This window comes from Oncorhynchus clarkii, chromosome 7, assembly GCF_045791955.1.
Source record: "Oncorhynchus clarkii lewisi isolate Uvic-CL-2024 chromosome 7, UVic_Ocla_1.0, whole genome shotgun sequence".
NCBI classification, from domain to species: domain Eukaryota; kingdom Metazoa; phylum Chordata; class Actinopteri; order Salmoniformes; family Salmonidae; genus Oncorhynchus; species Oncorhynchus clarkii.
The window spans coordinates 41,989,108-42,009,107 of NC_092153.1; the positions used below are offsets into that span (position 1 = coordinate 41,989,108).

The 20,000-nt window shown below is 46.9% G+C and overlaps 1 protein-coding gene across 5 annotated transcripts in view; it reads left to right on the forward strand.

Annotated features, from left to right (window-relative positions):
• The window catches only part of LOC139413330 (SLIT-ROBO Rho GTPase-activating protein 2-like), a 123,394-nt gene that overhangs the window by 72,049 nt on the left and 31,345 nt on the right, over positions 1–20,000 (forward strand). For 4 of the 5 annotated variants that reach the window (XM_071160554.1, XM_071160556.1, XM_071160555.1 and 1 more), the window contains 2 exons: positions 3,102–3,294; positions 12,870–13,032. In XM_071160554.1, the coding sequence (XP_071016655.1) occupies positions 3,102–3,294; positions 12,870–13,032 (356 nt within the window). Of the gene's footprint in view, positions 1–1,996; positions 2,079–3,101; positions 3,295–12,869; positions 13,033–20,000 lie in introns of those variants that run through there. The other variant, XM_071160557.1, reaches the window with a different exon arrangement.

Below are 20,000 nucleotides of genomic sequence, written 5' to 3' on the forward strand. Positions count from 1 at the left end.
TATTACATCAGTTAAACCCCATTACACCATCATTTTAACCACCCCCCTCCCCTTTCTCCGCCCCTCCCTTCATGCCCCGGCCCACCCCCCTCCCCCCATCGCACCCCCCTCTTTCTCTTCCACCATCCCTGTCTCTACTCTACCTTCTCCTTGACACACAGAACATCCAGGTGCTGTTGTAGGTGGCTGGCGATGCTGTGGTCTGGGTGTAGGTTCTCTTGGCCTGGGTTCTCTTGGTGCAGGTCCTTCAGCAGGGGGTCTTGCAGGTCTGGGAGGGGGTCTCGCTGGTCTGGGCGGGGTGTCCTCTGCTCTGTTGTTCCTGTGTGGGGTGCTGGGGCTACGGTTGATGGTGACGTCCTTCAGGGTCCTGGCAAAAGTTGGGACGGCTGCCTTGTAGAGGTGACCTGGTTGTAAAGGCTGGTCTCGTCCAGGGTGGAGTGGTGGGTCAGGGTGGAGTGGTGGGTCAGGGTGGAGTGGTGGGTCAGGGTGGAGTGGTGGGTCAGGGTGGAGTGGTGGGTCAGGGTGGAGTGGTGGGACAGGGTGGAGTGGTGGGTCAGGGTGGAGTGGTGGGTCAGGGTGGAGTGGTGGGTCAAGGTGGAGTGGTGGGTCAGGGTGGAGTGGTGGGTCAGGGTGGAGTGGTGGGTCAGGGTGGAGTGGTGGGCCAGGGTGGAGTGGTGGGTCAGGGTGGAGTGGTGGGTCAGGGTGGAGTGGTGGGTCAGGGTGGAGTGGTGGGTCAGGGTGGAGTGGTGGGTCAGGGTGGAGTGGTGGGTCAGGGTGGAGTGGTGGGTCAGGGTGGAGTGGTGGGTCAGGATGGAGTGGTGGGTCAGGGTGGAGTGGTGGGTCAGGGTGGAGTGGTGGGACAGGGTGGAGTGGTGGGTCAGGGTGGAGTGGTGGGTCAGGGTGGAGTGGTGGGACAGGGTGGAGTGGTGGGTCAGGGTGGAGTGGTGGGTCAGGGTGGAGTGGTGGGTCAGGGTGGAGTGGTGGGTCAGGGTGTAGTGGTGGGTCAGGGTGGAGTGGTGGGTCAGGGTGGAGTGGTGGGCCAGGGTGGAGTGGTGGGTCAGGGTGGAGTGGTGGACCAAGTAGACTTTAGGTTTTGAGGCACAGTCTCGTGAAAGGCTTGCGTTCACCCCCTGTATGGTGGCTGGGTGTTTTCATGGTAGCACTTGCGGAAAGTGGAATAAGTTTTTTCAATCCCTCCCTTGAGGGCTGTGGCCACCCTTTCCTGCTGGGCCCTCAGGTCTCTCTCTCTCTCTCTCTCTCTCTCTCTCTCTCCATTTCTCTTCCCCTTTCCCTCTTATTTTTCTATGAGTCTTTTCTCAGTTCTCTCTATTTTTGTGTGAAGCCAAAATAAATTGTGCAAGTCATTTGGTATGTATCTGGTTTGTGTTGTGTGTGTCTTCCTGTTGCATTGTCTAGGTAATTACAGGCCTGCGTGTGTGTGTGTGCATGACAATGAATCATTTCCCGTCATTCAAGATGACACAGCCAGCAAACAGCAAATTACTATACACAAACAGCAGACATCATTCAACACACAACACAGACACATGTAGACAAAGGCTGCAAGCCAAACTGTACTACACACACACACCTGCCTTATTACACACAGACCTGTGTGTCTGCATCGTGTACTGTAACTAGATGATGTCATTCGAAGGCAGTCTACCCTCTAATCAGCAGAGAATGAACATCGAGATGGGAGACTGCAGTGTTAGTGTCTGTCTGTGTGTGTGTCTGTGTGTCTGTGTCTGTGTGTGTGTGTGTGTGTGTGTGTGTGTGTGTGTGTGTGTGTGTGTGTGGGAGGGAGGGAGGGAGGGAGGGAGGGAGGGAGGGAGGGAGGGAGGGAGGGAGGGAGGGCATAGCTTTCAGACAGAGTTTACAGTCAGACAGATAGTTGTAAATCCCACTTCTCTTTGTGGCTTTGTGAAACTGTCCTCTCAGCTGTAAGCGGCAGAGCAGAGCAGAGCAGAGCAGAGCAGAGTGGCTGAGAGTTAGTGTCAGACTGTGGCCACACTCACTCAGGCTCAGCAATATGGAAGCTAAAGCCATCCGCTTCATATACAGCAGGGGGTGTAAAGGTAGGACACAAACAACGGTTTATGTGTGTGTGTGTGTGTGTGTGTGTGTGTGTGTGTGTGTGTGTGTGTGTGTGTGTGTGTGTGTGTGTGTACAGTTTTGGGTGTGTGCTTGTGTGAGCGCTGATCGTGTGTGTGTGTGTTATTTTAAGACTGAGGGGTTCATAGAATCTCAAGCCCTCTTGTCTGCCAGGCAGCTATGAGAGCATAGCATTATTCTGTCATCTGTCATCCCTAATCCAGTTTCGCATCATGTGTGTGTGTGTCCTCAAGACTTGAAATGCTGCCTTCACATTCGCTCAGGATCCTCTGCTTGGCCTCAGTCTCTCTCTCTATTCAGTGTGTGTGATGCCTTACTCACACACACACACATACACATACATACATACATACATACATAGACACACGCGCACACACACACACACACACACACACACACACACACACACACACACACACACACACACACACACATGCATAGATGCACACACACACACACACACACACACACACGCACACTCACACGCACACACACACACATACAAATTAGCCTGTAAAGTTGTAATAAAATAAAGTAGAACAATGTTCTTATAACAACATGAGATGTTTTATTGAAAAGTGAAACACTGTCCACTGCGTCTTCATCCCTGCAGTAAATCATCTTTAGCCTAGAAAAACAGGTCGCCTACACAATAACAAAACACAACTTCAGAATATAATATTTGTTCCATGTAATAGACTATTTGTATGATAAAAAAAAAAAAATACAATCTAGGCCTCTCTAATTGAAGTTATACTAGGCATTAACATTTTAATTAGGCCTAATAAATAACAGCTGGGCCAGCCGGTCATGGCTAGTAGGGATCCAGCTTTGTGAAATGAACGTCAGATTTGACTTTTCGTGGCACGGGAGGATAGGCCGGTTCCCTGTGAGAGAGCTTGTTTTACAATGCTCCTGTGAAACGAGGACCGCGCCACACATTTCTGCCCCTGTTCTCTAACCCCTTCCCCCCCTCCTCTCTGTAGAGATCCGTGCCCAGCTGGTGGAGCAGTTGAAGTGTCTGGACCAGCAGTGTGAGCTGAGGGTGCAGCTGCTGCAGGACCTGCAGGACTTCTTCAGGAAGAAGGCGGAGGTCGAGATGGACTACAGTCGTAACCTGGAGAAACTGGCCGAGCGGTTCCTTACGAAGACACGCAGCACCAAGGACCACCAGCTCAAGTAAAATACACACGCGCGCACACACAGACGCACACACACTACCACTCTGTCGGTGCTGTTAAGCCAGCCTTGCGTAAGCAGCTTAGTGAACTGATATCATCTGAAGAGGGTTTGACTACAGAGACGGAGAGAGAGAGAGAGAGAGAGATCATGACCTGGTCATCTCTGGACAGAGTGAGGTTTTCCCCAACTGACCCAGATGTGTGTGTGTGTGTGTGTCCAGGCAGTGCAGGGTTATCCATAACTCATACACACACAGTAGTGCTGGGCTGGGTGTATGCCTCTTCGTCTGCTTTCTCACCACACTGTTAACGTCAACACTAGGATTTACATTTAAGCAACATTGACTTCAATTTACACTCATTTCTTCCTGTGTGTGTGTGTTTGTGTGTGTGTGTGTGTGTGTGTGTGCCCACGTGGGTACATGTGTCCCGTTGCCAACAATGCCAGGTGGTGATTTTGTGCTCGGTATACTCTGCAGCACCTTGCAGTGTGTAACCTTGCCCAAAAACACGGACACACACACACACACACACACACACACACACACACACACACACACACACACACACAGCAGAACAGTGATTATCTCTCCCAGTGTGACACCTGGTTCTATAATTCCTCCTGTGGTGTGAGAGGAGAGGAGAGGTTGATAGAAGGAGAGACGGGAGAAGAGGAGGGGAAGAGAGGTGAAGAGAGGGAAGGAGAGAAGGGGAGAAGAGAGGGAAGGAGAGAAGAGGAGAAGAGAGGAATGGAGAGCAGCGGAGAGGAGAGAAGGGGAGGAAAGGAAACGTCCTTTGGGGTCTTTTAATAATAGCAGTTCTCAACACTGTGATATGACAGGGAGAACACATTAATAACATGCATACACAGCCAGTGGATTAGAAGGAAGGAAAGATTGAGGCTCACTGTCGGCGCTGTTTGAGTGTCTCGTGGCCTCCCTCACCAGAGCGTCTGGCCGCTGTCAGATCCTCTTCCTGTCTAAACCCATAATCCTCTGCTGTAATGTGTGGCGGGCCGCTCTGGTCTACGCCGCGCTGAGCTGTGATGGGTTTGGGACGGCCTGCTGACAGTACACGGTGCTAATAGTAAGACTATAGTAATAACAGCGCTAGGAGTCATACTAGCAAGCCTGGTACATCCGTCAGTGACTGGGGAAGAAATCGTTACAGTTACATAACGGGATATTATTTTTGACGATATGTATCGTATCGCTTTGACAATATCGCAATATTATTTTCTGCGCTAGTTGGCTGTACCTGCACCAAAACTCCAGTATTTTCCTTCATATCTTGGTTCTCCGTCGTCTTTTTAAATAGGGAAACAATTTGTTTTCAGCACTGTTATTTTCATGACTGATCAAAACTCGTCTTCTCATGACTCTCTCTTGTCCCTCTTCAGCAGACATATGGTGAGGAATCGCAATACGTACAGAATCGTGTGAATCGCATGAATCGCAATACATCGTGATACTTATGTATGGTCCTTGGCAATTTCCAGCACTACGGTATGTATGACAGGCCCACACATACGCACCCTCGCGAGTGACTGAGTTGACTGTGTGGACATGGAGACATCTGAAGACATCTTCATTTGAGCCAGTTTTCTACAGCAGGAAAATAATCCTTCAGCAGCAGGAAAGGTGAATTATTACGTGGATTCTAGTGAATGGTCCGCTTTTTTTGTCAGGGCTGACACGTTTTCCGTCAGGGCAAATCAAGTCTGACATTTTAAATGACAAACTTTAAAAAGCCTTTTCGAAAGTTCACCCACTATTAAGTTCGCATTTCCTGCCGCGCAGGAAAATTCTCAGCAACAAACGAGTGATCAAATTAACGCCCTGCACCTGTAGGTCTTCAGGGAAAGCAAGCTGCTCTGAACTTGTTTGGCTGACTCGAGCTACACCACTCTCCTCTTCTGCTTTTCTCCTTTCTTTCTCTTTTACTTCCCTTTCTTGTTCCCTTTTCGTTTCACTTCCTCTTTCTTGTTGTCCATCTTGCCGTGTTCCAGCCAGTCACACTCTTCCTGAAACTGATGACCTACTAGACGTACAGGGGGGGACTTTTCCCGGGGAAACACACACGATCCCCGCGTTGTGTTTGTGTGATCAATATCCTGTCTGCTTGTGTCTGGACTTCCAGACTCGATCACACCCCCGCGGAGATTACATGTCTCCTGCGGACAGCACAGCTCCCCTCTCTGATCGATGCTTGGGGCGATCCTCTCCCCTCGGAGGAGGAGTGTGGGGGGAATGGAGGGAGGAGGAGAGGCGAGAATACTACTGTTTCGTCAGCATCTCATATTTGTCTCTTCTCACCCCTCGCCGCCCCCCCCCAGCTCTCTTTCTACCCCCCCTCTCTCTCTCTAACAACTGGGCCCTTAACAGCTCATCTGCTCCAGCTCTGGTGCCACGCTGGAATCTCACATATTTTCCGGTTTTGTGTGTGTGTGTGCGTGTGTGGTGATTCCGTGGAGACCCCTGGTATTCCGCCTATTCGCTGGCGGGCAACAGGGGGTTGCGTGGTTTAACCCCGTAGTGACTGGAGCAACAGGGGGTTGAGCAACGGGAGGTTACATGTTTAACCCCATAGTGACTGCTGCCCTGGGTGTTTCTGCGTGTCTGTGGCAACGAGACTGCATGAGCGGAATGTGGAGAGACCACTAACATAGAGAAATGGACCCCAGCTTGCTTCTCTCCTCTCCTATCCTGGCTCCTCCATGTCTCTAATGCTGCAGGAATGTATGACCCACTGGTGGAAGACTTCAACTGGAGGAAACATCCAGGCAGTCCAGCCAAAAGCACAACGTGTGTGTCTGTGTGCGTTTGTGACCATGTGATGTCTTGGGGTCAGAGTTGACCCTGGGAAAACTTTTACAGTGCAACCAGTGAAGTCTTGTCTGAACGACCTATTAGATTTTTTTTAGATTTGCCGTTTGCCCAAATCTGTTTGGAGTGGCAGCCTTGGTGTTGCCATGGTGACATCTGGGTAGAGGGTTAAGGGGTGGTCACATGGCGATAGAGGACACTCGCTGGGTTGCGCAACCAGGCGGGATGTCACACCGACTGACTGACAGACTGACTGATTGACTGACTGACAGACAGATACAAATGCAGTGATTACCCAAACCGTGTTTAAAGTTCTTGTTCCGAATATGTTCAGTTCTGGTTTAATAGTCACTTTGTCCTTTTCACAGCTATTTACCAAAGCTATGATATTACTATCACACAGCCCACAGCCTCCAGTCACATTGACTCGCCCAGTGTTCCCAGTGCCTGGGTCTTACATCTCTAGCGTTACGTCACCATCAGCACCAGACTTTCCCCCCAGTCAACCTCCCCCTGTCTCTTTCTCCCCCTCAAAGACATGCTCTGTCTCTCTAACTGTGTGTCTTCGGGGGTCAATACTCTACTTATCTCGGTGTGTGTGTGTGTGTGTGTGTGTGTGTGTGTGTGTGTGTGTGTGTGTGTGTGTGTGTGTGTGTGTGTGTGTGTGTGGTCATATACCAAATCTGTGCTTTAGGGCACAACAGACCACACTCATCCATTTACACTCATTCTGAAACCATTCTGTTCGCAGGATCATCTGAAACACACACACAGACACAGACACACACACACACACACACAGACACGCACACAGACAGACATGCACACACACACACACACACACACACATAGGAAGAATGCACTTTAGCATCCAGCAGTATCTCTAACAGGGTTTTTCAGTGCAGTAGTGTTTTACAGTGCAGTAGGAGATTTACAGTGCAATATAAGTTTTACAGTGCAGTAGGGTTTTACAGTGCAGTAGTAGTTTTACAGTGCAGTAGGGTTTTACAGTGCAGTAGGGGTTTACAGTGCAGTAGGATTTTACAGTGCAGTAAGGATTTTACAGTGCAGTAGGGTTTAGAGTGCTGTAGGGTTTTTACAGTGCAGTAAGGATTTTACAGTGCCGTATGAGGTTTTACAGTGCAGTAGGGGTTTACAGTGCAGTAGGAGTTTTACAGTGCAGTAAGGGTTTTACAGTGCAGTGGGGTTTTACAGTGCTGTAGGGTTTTTACAGTGCAGTAAGGATTTTACAGTGCCGTATGGGGTTGTACAGTGCAGTAGGGTTTTACAGTGCAGTAGGAGTTTTACAGTGCAGTAGGGATTTACAGTGCAGTAGTAGTTTTACAGTGCAGTAGTAGTTTTACAGTGCAGTAAGGGTTTACAGTGCAGTAAGGGTTTTACAGTGCAGTAGGGTTTTACAGTGCAGTAGGGTTTTACAGTGCAGTATGGTTTTACAGTGCAGTAGAGTTTTACAGTGCTGTAGGGATTTTACAATGCAGTAGGGTTTTACATAGCAGTAGGGGTTTTACAGTCCAGTAGGGATTTTACAGTTCAGTAGAGTTTTAAAGTGCAGTAGGGATTTTTACAGTCCAGTAGGGTTTTACAGTGCAGTAGGGATTTTATAGTGCAGTAGGGTATTGCATCGCAGTAGGGGTTTTACAGTCCAGTAGGGGTTTTACAGTGCAGTAGGGTTTTACAGTGCAGTAGGGTTTTACAGTGCAGTAGGGTTTTACAGTGCAGTAGAGGTTTTACAGTGCAGTAGTGTTTTACAGTGCAGTAGTGATTTACAGTGCAGTAGGGTTTTACAGTGCAGTAAGGGTTTTACAGTGCAGTAGTTTTACAGTGCAGTAGGTGTTTTACAGTGCAGTAGGGGTTTACAGTCCAGTAGGGGTTTTGCAGTGTAGTAGGGTTTTACAGTTCAGTAGGGTTTTACAGTGCAGTAGGGTTTTACAGTGCAGTAGTAGTTTTACAGTGCAGTAGCGATTTACAGTGCAGTAGGGGTTCTACAGTGTAGTAGGGTTTTACAGTTCAGCAGGGTTTTACAGTTCAGTAGGGTTTTACAGTGCAGTAGGGGTTTTACAGTCCAGTAGGGTTTTACAGTTCAGTGGGGTTTTACAGTGCAGTAGGGGTTTTACAGTGCAGTAGGGGTTTTATAGTGCAGTAGGGATTTTACAGTGCATTAAGGTTTTAACAGTGCTGTAAGGGTTTTACAGTTCAGTAGGGTTTTACCGTGTAGTAGGGTTTTACAGTGCAGTAGGGGTTTTACAGTGCAGTGGGGGTTTTACAGTCCAGTAGGGTTTTACAGTGCAGTGGGTTTTACTGTGCAGTATGGTTTTACAGTGCAGTAGAGTTTTACAGTGCTGTAGGGATTTTACAATGCAGTAGGGTTTTACATAGCAGTAGGGATTTTACAGTTCAGTAAAGTTTTAAAGTGCAGTAGGGATTTTTACAGTCCAGTAGGGTTTTACAGTGCAGTAGGGATTTTATAGTGCAGTAGGGTATTGCATTGCAGTAGGGGTTTTACAGTCCAGTAGGGGTTTTACAGTGTAGTAGGGTTTTACAGTGCAGTAGGGTTTTACAGTGCAGTAGAGGTTTTACAGTGCTGTAGTGTTTTACAGTGCAGTAGTGATTTACAGTGCAGTAGGGTTTTACAGTGCAGTAAGGGTTTTACAGTGCAGTAGTTTTACAGTGCAGTAGGTGCTTTACAGTGCAGTAGGGTTTTACAGTCCAGTAGGGGTTTTACAGTGCAGTAGCGATTTACAGTGCAGTAGGGGTTCTACAGTGTAGTAGGGTTTTACAGTTCAGTAGGGTTTTACAGTTCAGTAGGGTTTTACAGTGCAGTAGGGGTTTTACAGTCCAGTAGGGTTTTACAGTTCAGTGGGGTTTTACAGTGCAGTAGGGGTTGTACAGTGCAGTAGGGGTTTTATAGTGCAGTAGGGATTTTACAGTGCATTAAGGTTTTAACAGTGCTGTAAGGGTTTTACAGTTCAGTAGGGTTTTACCGTGTAGTAGGGTTTTACAGTGCAGTAGGGTTTTACTGTGTAGTAGGGTTTTACAGTTCAGTAGGGTTTTACAGTTCAGTAGGGTTTTACAGTGCAGTGGGGGTTTTACAGTGCAGTGGGGGTTTTACAGTCCAGTAGGGTTTTACCGTGTAGTAGGGTTTTACAGTTCAGAAGGGTTTTACAGTTCAGTAGGGTTTTACAGTGCAGTAGGATTTTACAGTGCAGTATAGTTTTACAGTGCAGTAGGGTTGATTGGTCTGTCAGACACTGTCCCTCAACTTATGGCAGGCAGCAATGTAGTGCTGTAACGGGATTCTTCCGTCGAAGGAGAGGAGGACCAAAATGCAGCGTGGTTGAAATTCATGTTTGTTTTTAATAAGAAAACTATACATGAATAAACTACAAAAAAACATCAAACGTGTAAACCCGAAACAGTCTCGTGTGGCACAAACACTGACACAGGAGACAATCACCCACAAACCCCAACACCAAACAGGCTACCTAAATATGGTTCCCAATCAGAGACAATGACTAACACCTGCCTCTGATTGAGAACCATATCAGGCCAAACACAGAAACAGACAAACTAGACACACAACATAGAATGCCCACTCAGATCACACCCTGACCAAACAAAACATAGAAACATACAAAGCAAACTACGGACAAGTGCGCTGCCAACCCACAGCTCTCTGCGTCCTCCCCCAACAGGACGGGTAGCCTATCCTCATCAGAGAGGTCTTTGAAACATTGAATAAGGGTTTCAAATTTGGGAAAAATACACTCTAATTGTTTTATATTTTTTACATTTTGTCAGGAAATGCAGCTCTGTCTCAGGTTCTGCTGTTGTGCAGTGGTTGCACAGCCTTTCCTCTACAGGGAGCCAGGTTTTCCTGTCTATCCTTCTCAATGGCAAGGCTGTGCTCACTGAGCTTGTACTTTGTCAAGGTTTTTCTAAGGTTTTGATCAGTAACCATGGTCAAATAGTTAGCCATGGTGTACTGGCGATTTAGGGCCAGATAGTGCTGCATTTTGCTTTGTGCTTGTGTTTGTGTTTCCCAATAAGCAATGTAGTTTTGTTTTGACTGTGTTGTAATTTGGTTTATTCTGATTGATTGGATGTTCTGGTCCCGAGGCTTCAGTGTGTTAGTAGAACAAGTTTGTGAACTCAGCCCCAGGAACAGCTGGATGAGGGGACTCTTTTCTTTGCTCAGCTCTTGGCATTGCAGGGCTTGGTAATGATATGAGAGGGGGTCACTGTATTTTAGAGGTTTACAAAACTTTATAGCTATTTTTTGAGTTTTTATTATTAGTGGATATTGGCCTAATTCTGCCCTGCATGTATTGTTTGTAGTTTTCCTCTGCACATGTAGGAAAATCTTACAGAACTCTGCATGCAGGGTTTCAATGGGGTGTTTATCCCATTTGATGAAATCTTGTTTTGCAAGTGGACCCCACACCTCGCTGCCTAAAGTGCAATTGGTTCAACGACATATTCAATTAGTTTTAGCCAAATTTTAATGCGCCATCGTGCACTAATGTATTTTGTCCCCCTACACCAAACGCGATCGCGACACGCAGGTTAAAATATCAAAACAAACTCAACCAATTACATTAATTTGGGAACAGGCTGAAAAGCATGAAACAATTATGGAAATTTAGCTAGCTAGCTTGCAGTTGCTTGCTAATTTGTCCTATTTAGCTAGCTTACTGTTGCTAGCTAATTATTCCTGGGATATAAACATTGAGTTGTTATTTTACCTGAAATGCACAAAGTCCTCTACTCCGACAATTAATCCACACATAAAACGGTCAACCGAATCGTTTCTAGTCATCTCTCCTCCTTCCAGGCTTTTTCATCTTTGAACTTATATGGTGATTGGCATCTAAACTTTCATAGTTTTACCACGACGACCACGTGGGTATAACCAATGAGGAGATGGCACGTGGGTACCTGCTTCTATAAACCAATAAGGAGATGGGAGAGGCAGGATTTGCAGAGCGATCTGCGTCAGAAATAGGAATGACTTCTATTTTAGCCCTTGGCACCGCAGAGGCTCGTTGACGCGCGCGAGCAGGGTGGGCGCAATAATTGAATAATATAGATTTCGACATTTATTTTGCAACGCGAGCGCACGCGACGCGAGCGGTGTAGTGAGACAAGCAGTGTAGTTAAGGTTAGGTTTCAAATCTGATTTTAAGAAGGTAAACTGTACAAATAGACAGGGTTTATGACTTGGTGGCTGTGGTAACTAGTGACTACCCAGAAACATCCCTAGAACTACACATTCCGCTCTTGCTTAATGCGCTCAAATTTGGTCTTCTGTTGTGATTTAAGCGTTGACATGGATTCAGAACATCCATTTCTGTTGTTTCTCTGTGTACAATTGAGAATAAAAAAACGGAAGGAAAATAACAAAAACCAGGAAAAATAAAACCGAGAAAACAGAATATCATTTTATGGGGCCCCCTTGTAGTTGTTTATGAACCATTATTTGACCAGGTATATTGACAGAAACCACATCTCTTGTACACCAAGGACCCAGGGAAGAGTTGCAGGGTAGAGAGGAGAAGAATGCGCTATAAAAAAGAAATACGTAGCTTGCGACATGATACTGTTTTTTTTCTTCAAGTATCTGTCATGGTAGAAAAGTGTGCTCTACACACACTTACAAACTGCTCTCCAATCTCCATTTATCTGGGCACGCGCACCACACACACACACACATGCGCACCCACACACACATAGGAGTGTGTGTGGAGTTTTATAGTGCAGTCAGTGAAGTCTATTAGACTTTTAGAGTTGGAGTTTGGCCACATCTCATGCCAGTGTGGCTGTATAGAATGTGTAACGATGATACTCTCTACCTCATTCTATGTCTGAGTGTTCCCTCTCAGCGTGACTGGGATGGGCTTTCTGAGAAGGCTTCCCTCTAGTACAGAGACACACACAAAGGTTTCTGGCTGTGCACCCCCCCCCAGACACACACACAGACTCACACGTGTCCAACTGTCTCTGGTTGCGACAGCCACATCTCAGCTGAAACCCCCCAGTAAACCCACTGCCCTCACTGACACACACACACACACACACACACACACACACACACACACACACACACACACACACACACACACACACACACACACACACACACCACACACACACACAAACGGATAGTGGGTTTCTAAGCTCTGGGTTGCTGATGGGAAGGTCTCAGGAATACCAGAGCGGGCAGCTGAGGAGATGGGTGTCTGGGGGTGCGAGCCCTTCTGTGTGGTGTGTGTATGCATGGTTGATGTACTTGGGTTTACGATGAGTTTACCGTGGGGTATGCTGCTGAGCCCTGGGGCCCGACGTCGAGGGTCAAGGTCTTCAGGGGATGTGAGTAAGCGTCGATAGATTTTTATTCTGTAGCAGAGTGGCATGCTGCTCTGACCAGTCTAACTCAGAAGTAAGCCTCAGGCCTCAGCCTTTTAAGACATATCTCAATAAAGTCTCTCTCTCTCTCTCTCTCTCTTTCTCTCTCGCTCTCTCTCTCTCTCGCTCTCTCTCTCTCTCCCTCTCTCTCTCTCTTTCACATTTGTATATTTTTTCCTTCTATCTTTGGTGCTTTCATTGAGAGGAGTGATAATGAAATCATGTTGGGTTTTGATGCATAATGCCCTGGTATACAAGTGCTGAACACTTTGAATACTGATGATGCAGCTTGTGGTATCAATTCTCCTTCTGTCTCTCCGTGCAGGAAGGAGCAGAGTGTGCTGTCTCCAGTCAACTGTTGGAACCTGCTGTTGACTCAGGTGAAGAGAGAGAGCCGAGACCACGCGACCCTCTCTGACCTCTACCTCAACAACATCATACCGCGCTTCGCCCAGGTCAGCGAGGACTCTGGACGACTCTTCAAAAAGGTAACACGCACGGGAGCGCACGTCCCACACACAGAGGCGCACCACACCACCCACACACAATATAACACACACAACTCTGTGATCTCTTCAGCCATGCAGATGTTATCTCCCCCTGACAAATACTTTATCTCCCTCCCTCCTTGCCTTCTTCCCTGCCTCCCCCACCCCATTAGCCCTGTATTGATGTTGTTGCAAGTTTAATTGTCACGTGCACAAGTACTGTATTTCTTGCAAGCTCTTTCCCGACAATGCAGTAAACAATATCCTTAAAAAAAATGTTTTATAATAAAATAAAATTGAATAAGAAGAACACAAGAAAGTAAGTAAGTTATATACAGGGTCAATTCCAGGGTCAGTTCCAATACCATATTTACAATACTGAAGTGGTAGGTGTAGATATGTATAGGTGACTAGGCATCAGGCTATATGATAAACAGAGTAGCAGCAGCATATATAATGATTGTGTGTGTGTGTGTGCGTGCGTACGTGAGAGCGTTAGAGTGTGATCTGCCAAGTATTCAGAGCTGTAGCCAGCAGCCTCCTATGGAAAGCTCATTATCTTGTCCTCCCAGCCTCGTCTCTGTCCTCCTCTCCTCCTCCAGCCTCCCTCGCCTCCCAATGGCTCAGTGTCACTGCGTGATTTGCAAGTACACCTTCAGGCATTAACCTACAGTACACAGAGAGGAGAGGAGAGGAGAGGAGAGGAGCGGAGCGGAGCTGTTCAGGAGGCTGTTGGTTACAGATGTGTACTGCTTGGCATGCGGAAGCAGAGAGCACACGGCTTGGGTGGCTGGAGTCTTTAACCATTTTCCGGGCCTTCCTTTCACACCGCCTGGTATGAAGGTCCTGGATGGCAGGGAGCTCGGCCCAAACAGACCCCGTGCTGGTTCGGATCGACCGGTAGCATATTCAAAACTTTATAGTCTATTGTTTTATTGGTTTTAACTATCCTAAAACAATAATATTCGACCTCAAAGCTGTCGGATATTTAAGCGCCAAACGCCTCAGGGAATTGCATGCGCATAGGCCTATAGACTTAGGAGTCCACTGTATGATATATAACATAATGTATATTCAAGGAGACAAGCTTTAGGCCTAGATAGAGATATGCCGGCGCCGCGTTCCCCACATCGTCATGGATTTCTTTATAACTGTCAGGCTACGACTGCCGTACGTTAGTACCTGGCAGTCTGTGGAGATATGGGCTTGGGAACCATGTGTGGTTAGGCCAAAAAATGGGACATGGTAAGTCTATGGAACAGACTGATACATATGCCAGAACAGAATCACACAAAAAACAGTGTTAGACTGGGACTCTAATAATAACTATCCGTGGGCTATCTATTTTTTTGTTTAAGCTGGCACGGTATATGGCCAATATACCATGGGTAAGGGCTGTTCTTAGGCCGGACGCAGCCCACGGATACACACACCCCCAAAGTGCCTTATTGCTATTATAAACTGCTTACCAACGTAATTAGAACAGTAAAAACACATGTTTTGTCATACCCGTGGTATATGGTCTCATATTCCACGTCTTTCAGCCAGTCACCGTTCAGGCCTTGAACCACCCAGTTTATAATCAGTAACAAATTACCATCTGGTGTTAACCAAATCAAGGACAAGCTTTTTCTGATCCACGAGGAAAAATGGGCAGTTGATGTTCGGGTTTAAACCTAAACTTAGAATGTACACTCTCATCAAAGAGAACTACAGAACCATTATGTCTGCCTGGACCTAAGGAAAAAACTAAGGGCAGTTTGAGCACAAGTCTGATCGTGCCCCCTCCCTCTGGCTATAGAGATGGGTAGATTGAACAGAGTGCCTGAAGAGGAGAGAATTTGCCTGCTTGTGTGATCTTGGGAAAATCGAAAACGAAATCAATTTAGTGTTTTATTGCCCTCTGTATGACGATCTCTTTTGTAACATTTTTGGCGATACGCCTGGAGTATTCTGGTAAAGGGGCGAGCAGAGGCCTGACATTTTTTTTTGTTCACTTCTTTTCCCCTACGGGGCGTGTTTGAGATTGCTCAGTTTGTTCACAGTGACTGGAGAAGGAGGAGAAATTGACTTTTTTTGGTCAAATGTTATTTTGTGTCCGGGGGCTGGGCACCGGTCGGTGTATGACACTTAAATAAATCATATCAATGATACACAGATGTAGGCAAACAGAAGGAGGCGAATTGGTACATTTTCTATCAGAATGTTTTTTTTAGAAAGATACATATTACATTGTTAGATTAAAGGAGTAGCTCTAGAACATTCTCCGTCACCTCATGTTCAACTGTCAAGAGTCAGGTGGAATGCCGGTGTGCACTGCAGTGGCTCGACCTTGTAATTGCCATACCACGGCAAACTTTAGCAATAATGTCGTAACTTTATTAGGGTAATATCAAAGTACGTCAAGTCATTGTTTATAGGGGAAATACGACCAGGTTATTATATTGCAGCATTAAATTCAGTTTTGAATCTTGTCCTCTTTGGTTTGAATGCGAATAGCATATTAGGCCGACCGGTAATTCTATTGTATTGCGACAAACACAACATTGTAGCTGGAACTTAATATGGCCAATGAAAACGGCTCCACAGAATGAAACCCTAAAAAAAGTTTTGAACAGGCTTATTACATTGCAGTAATTACCAACAAAGGCGATTGGCTACCGTAGGCCAACCCAACAAAGGCGATTGGCTACAGTAGGCCAACCCAACAAAGGACAGCAATAGGCTAATGCTACTTATTTTATAACAGGCCTACTTTTAACCTTAAACAAAATACCAAGGTAAAAAAATGTAAAAACTGTTAGAACTTTAATTTAGCCAACAAAAAACACTTTTTGCATAGGCTATTTACAGAACTTTATATATATATATATATATATATATATATATATATATATATATATATATATATATATATATAAATACATAAAAAATAGGCCTACAATAATAATAATGATTTACAATAAGAACTATGACTAAACAATTGATAATAAGTATGAAAATAAAATAACCAAAGTATAAAGGATGTTGGGGGTGTAGGGGGTGTTGGGGGTAGAAGGGGTGTTGGGGGTATAAGTGGTGTTGGAGGTATAAGGGGTGTTGGGGGTATAAGGGGTGTTGGGGGTATAAGGGGTGTTGGGGGTATAAGGGGTGTTGGGGGTATAAGTGGTGTTGGAGGTATAAGGGGTGTTGGGGGTATAAGGGGTGTTGGGGGTATAAGGGGTGTTGGGGGTATAAGTGGTGTTGGAGGTGTTGGGATGTTGGGGGTATAAGGAGTGTTGGAATGTTGGGGGTGTTGGGATGTTGGGGGTGTAAGGGGTGTTGGGTTTTGGGGTTATCAGAAGTATAGGAAGTGTTGGGAGTACCAGGGGTGTAGGGGGTGTTGGGATGTTGGGGGGTATCAGAAGTATAGGAAGTGTTGGGAGTGTTGTTAATGTTGGGAGTGCCAGGGGTGTAGGGCGTGTTGGTAATGTTGGGAGTGTTGGTAATGTTGGGAGTGTTGGTAATGTTGGGAGTGCCAGGGGTGTAGGGAGTGTTGGTAATGTTGGGAGTGTTGGTAATGTTGGGAGTGTTGTTAATGTTGGGAGTGCCAGGGGTGTAGGGCGTGTTGGTAATGTTGGGAGTGCCAGGGGTGTAGGTAGTGTTGGTAATGTTGGGAGTGTTGGTAATGTTGGGAGTGTTGGTAATGTTGGGAGTGTTGGTAATGTTGGGAGTGCCAGGGGTGTAGGGGGTGTTGCTGCAGCTTCTGTTGGTCTGACTGAGTGGAAGCTTTAGAGTGAGCCAAGCCAATCACTCTGTGGAATATCTCATCAAAACACAGATTTCCTATAAACAAGCACACACACCAAGGCGGATTATTTCCAAATCTTTGTTGTTTTATTTTGGCAAGGGAACTCTTTCCCACAATGGCTAATTAACTAGATAATTGGTTAAATGAAACAAAACCAGTCAGTGACATGAAAGCCAGTGGAACCAGAGGCTACAGGTCTACAGTCACACACACACACACACACACACACACACACACACACACACACACACACACACACACACACACAGAGTACGGCGGCTTTGGCAAGTAGTGCAGATACTGCTCAGCGGGGTGTGTGTGGGTGATGTTGTGAGAGGAAGCTGCTCATCTGTGTGTGTGTGTGAGAGAGAGAAACGAAATGCTCTAATGAGTGTTCAGTGCACTTATTTAAAGTGTGAACATTTCAAACGGTCCAAATTGTCCCCCGAGGCCTGAATCGGACACGTCTGCACGGACTGAGGAGAAAGTGCTGATCTATTGGCTTCCGTTTTCTTCTAACATATCTTCCCTCTCTCCATATCTCTTCTCACATTTCTCCATCAGGGAAGACCGACTGTTTGGAAGGAGACGAGAGGGCTAGGGGTTAGGGGTCAGGGGTCTTGTGTCTGATGGATGGCCGTGTTTTGCCGTGGCAGATTGCTTTTTGATTGGCTATCGTTTGGCTATATGTCACTCGACGGACACTTAAGCCCTCCGATCAATCAACAGGGTTTAGAGAGGGGGAGGAGAGGGACTCTGCTCAATGTCCGTTGGCACTGTCTCCCCTGCTCTCCACCTCCCTTTACCCACTCTCTAATCTCTCTTTCCCTACCCTTCCTCCATCCATCTCTCCCCCTTTCATCCTAAACGACCCCTCTTGGAATTCTATACTCTATTCTCATAGGTGGGGGCTCCCGTGTAGCGCAGTGGTCTAAGGCACTGCATCTCAGTGCTGAGGAGTCACTACAGACGCCCTGGTGTGAACCCAGGCTGTATCACAACCGGCCGTGATTGGGAGTCCCATAGGGCGGCGCACAATTGGCCCAGCGTCGCCCGGGTTCGGCCGGTGTAGGCCGTCATTATAGATAAGAATGGGTTCTTAACTGACTTGCCTAGTTAAATAAAGCTTAAATAGAATAAACAATATTCTCTCCTCATCCCTCGCCTTCCTCCCCTGTTCTTCCCCATCTCCCCCTCACCTCTTGTCTGTGGGATAATCCTGAACACGTATTTGTGATTTTTTTATTTATTTTTACAATCTGTTACTCTGTCTCTCTCTCTCTTTTCCTGTCTCCTTCGCTCTTTCTCTTTGTCGCTATCTCTCCCTCTCGATCTTTCTCTGTCTCTTTCTCTCTCTCTCTTGCTCACCATCTCTGTCTCTTAGACATCATCTCTGTTCAGGTCTCATGCCGTAGCTGGTCTCAGGTCTCGTCTTGGCACTTCATTTGCACCTCTGACTGCTTCATCCTCCAGGACAGACACGCGCTCACACACACGCTGCCAACGGCTGCAATTTCACAATCAGGAGTGAAGGTTTAGAGTCAGAACTAAATGAATTTCTCTAACCTTAGCAAGCCCAGAATCATAGCCAGCAGCATACTACCCTGCATCCCACTGAGGCAAAGGTGGAGTCATGCATCCTCAGAAACATGACCCGCTTAATCACGCTCCTTAACACCCGCCAGCCAGCCACACCAATGTGTTGGAGGAAACATCGTTCAACTGGCGACCGGGGTCAGCCTGCAGGCACCCGGCCCGCCACAAGGAGTCGCTAAAGCGCGATGAGCCAAGTAAAGTAAATTATGCGCCGTCCTATGGGACTCCCGGAATGAACCCGGGTCTGTAGTAACCGCCTCTAGCACTGCGATGCAGTGCCTTAGACCACTGCGTCACTCAGGAGGCCCCGCCAAAGCCACTGTGCCTTACTGTGATTGTTTTCAATAGAAATTGTACAAAATAAACAAAAATAGCAAAGAGCAATTTCTCAAGCAAGAAATTTGTTAGGACTGTGGTCTGTGGTCTGTTATTGGCAGAGAGGTTTGGAACTCTCTTTCTTATTGGTCTATTAGCAAATTTTCTGCCTGGTGATGTCACCAGACTGGCCAACACTCTATCCTACCAAAACAGGCTTAACTTTCAAACAGCTCTTACACGCTTAACTTAAAATGGCATCGTCGTTTTTAACAATTTCACAGTATTATTCCAACCTCATAGTGTGGAAATCTATATAGGCCTGAAACAGAGGAAAATCACGTTTTTGACGACACTGGGTTTTTCAAAATCCCATGGCACTTATCATAAGAGTAGGTGTGTTAACCCCAGTGTTCTGGTCAAATCCTCAATTGTCATATATGACTCCTCACCTCTCCACCATGATAGCTGATGTGTGGTGAGAGCGTTCTGCCACAATATGGTTGCAGAGGCCTCCCGGGTGGCGCAGTGGTTAAGGGCGCTGTACTGCAGCGCCAGCTGTGCCATCAGAGTCCCTGGGTTCGCGCCCAGGCTCTGTCGTAACCGGCCGCGACCGGGAGGTCCGTGGGGCGACGCACAATTGGCCTAGCGTCGCCCGGGTTAGGGAGGGCTTGGTCGGTAGGGGTGTCCTTGTCTCATCGCGCACCAGCGACTCCTGTGGCGGGCTGGGCGCAGTGTGCGCTAACCAAGGTGGCCAGGTGCACGGTGTTTCCTCCGGCGCATTGGTGCGGCTGGCTTCCGGGTTGGATGTGCGCTGTGTTAAAGAAGCAGCGGCTTGGTTGGTTGTGTATCGGAGGACGCATGACTTTCAACCTTCGTCTCTCCCGAGCCCGTACGGGAGTTGTAGCGATGAGACAAGATAGTAGCTACTACAACAATTTGGATACCACGAAATTGGGGAGAAAAAGGGGTAAAATTCAAAAAAACAAAAAAAACAATATGGTTGCAGTGCATCACCAACGCGGGTGCTACACATTGGTGGTGGAAGAGTTGAGAATGGCCTCTCACTATGTAAAGCGCTTTGAGCACCTAGTAGGTGCCCAGTAGGTGGAAAAGCACTATACTGAATAAATACAACGTATCATTATTACTATTATTATAGTATTTAATCTGTCTATGCACACTAGGTAAGACCTGGGCCGAACACCGCCTGTATTTTGGTTAGCGCACCAGGTGGTGCAGAAGGTTAGGTAAGACCTGGGCCGAA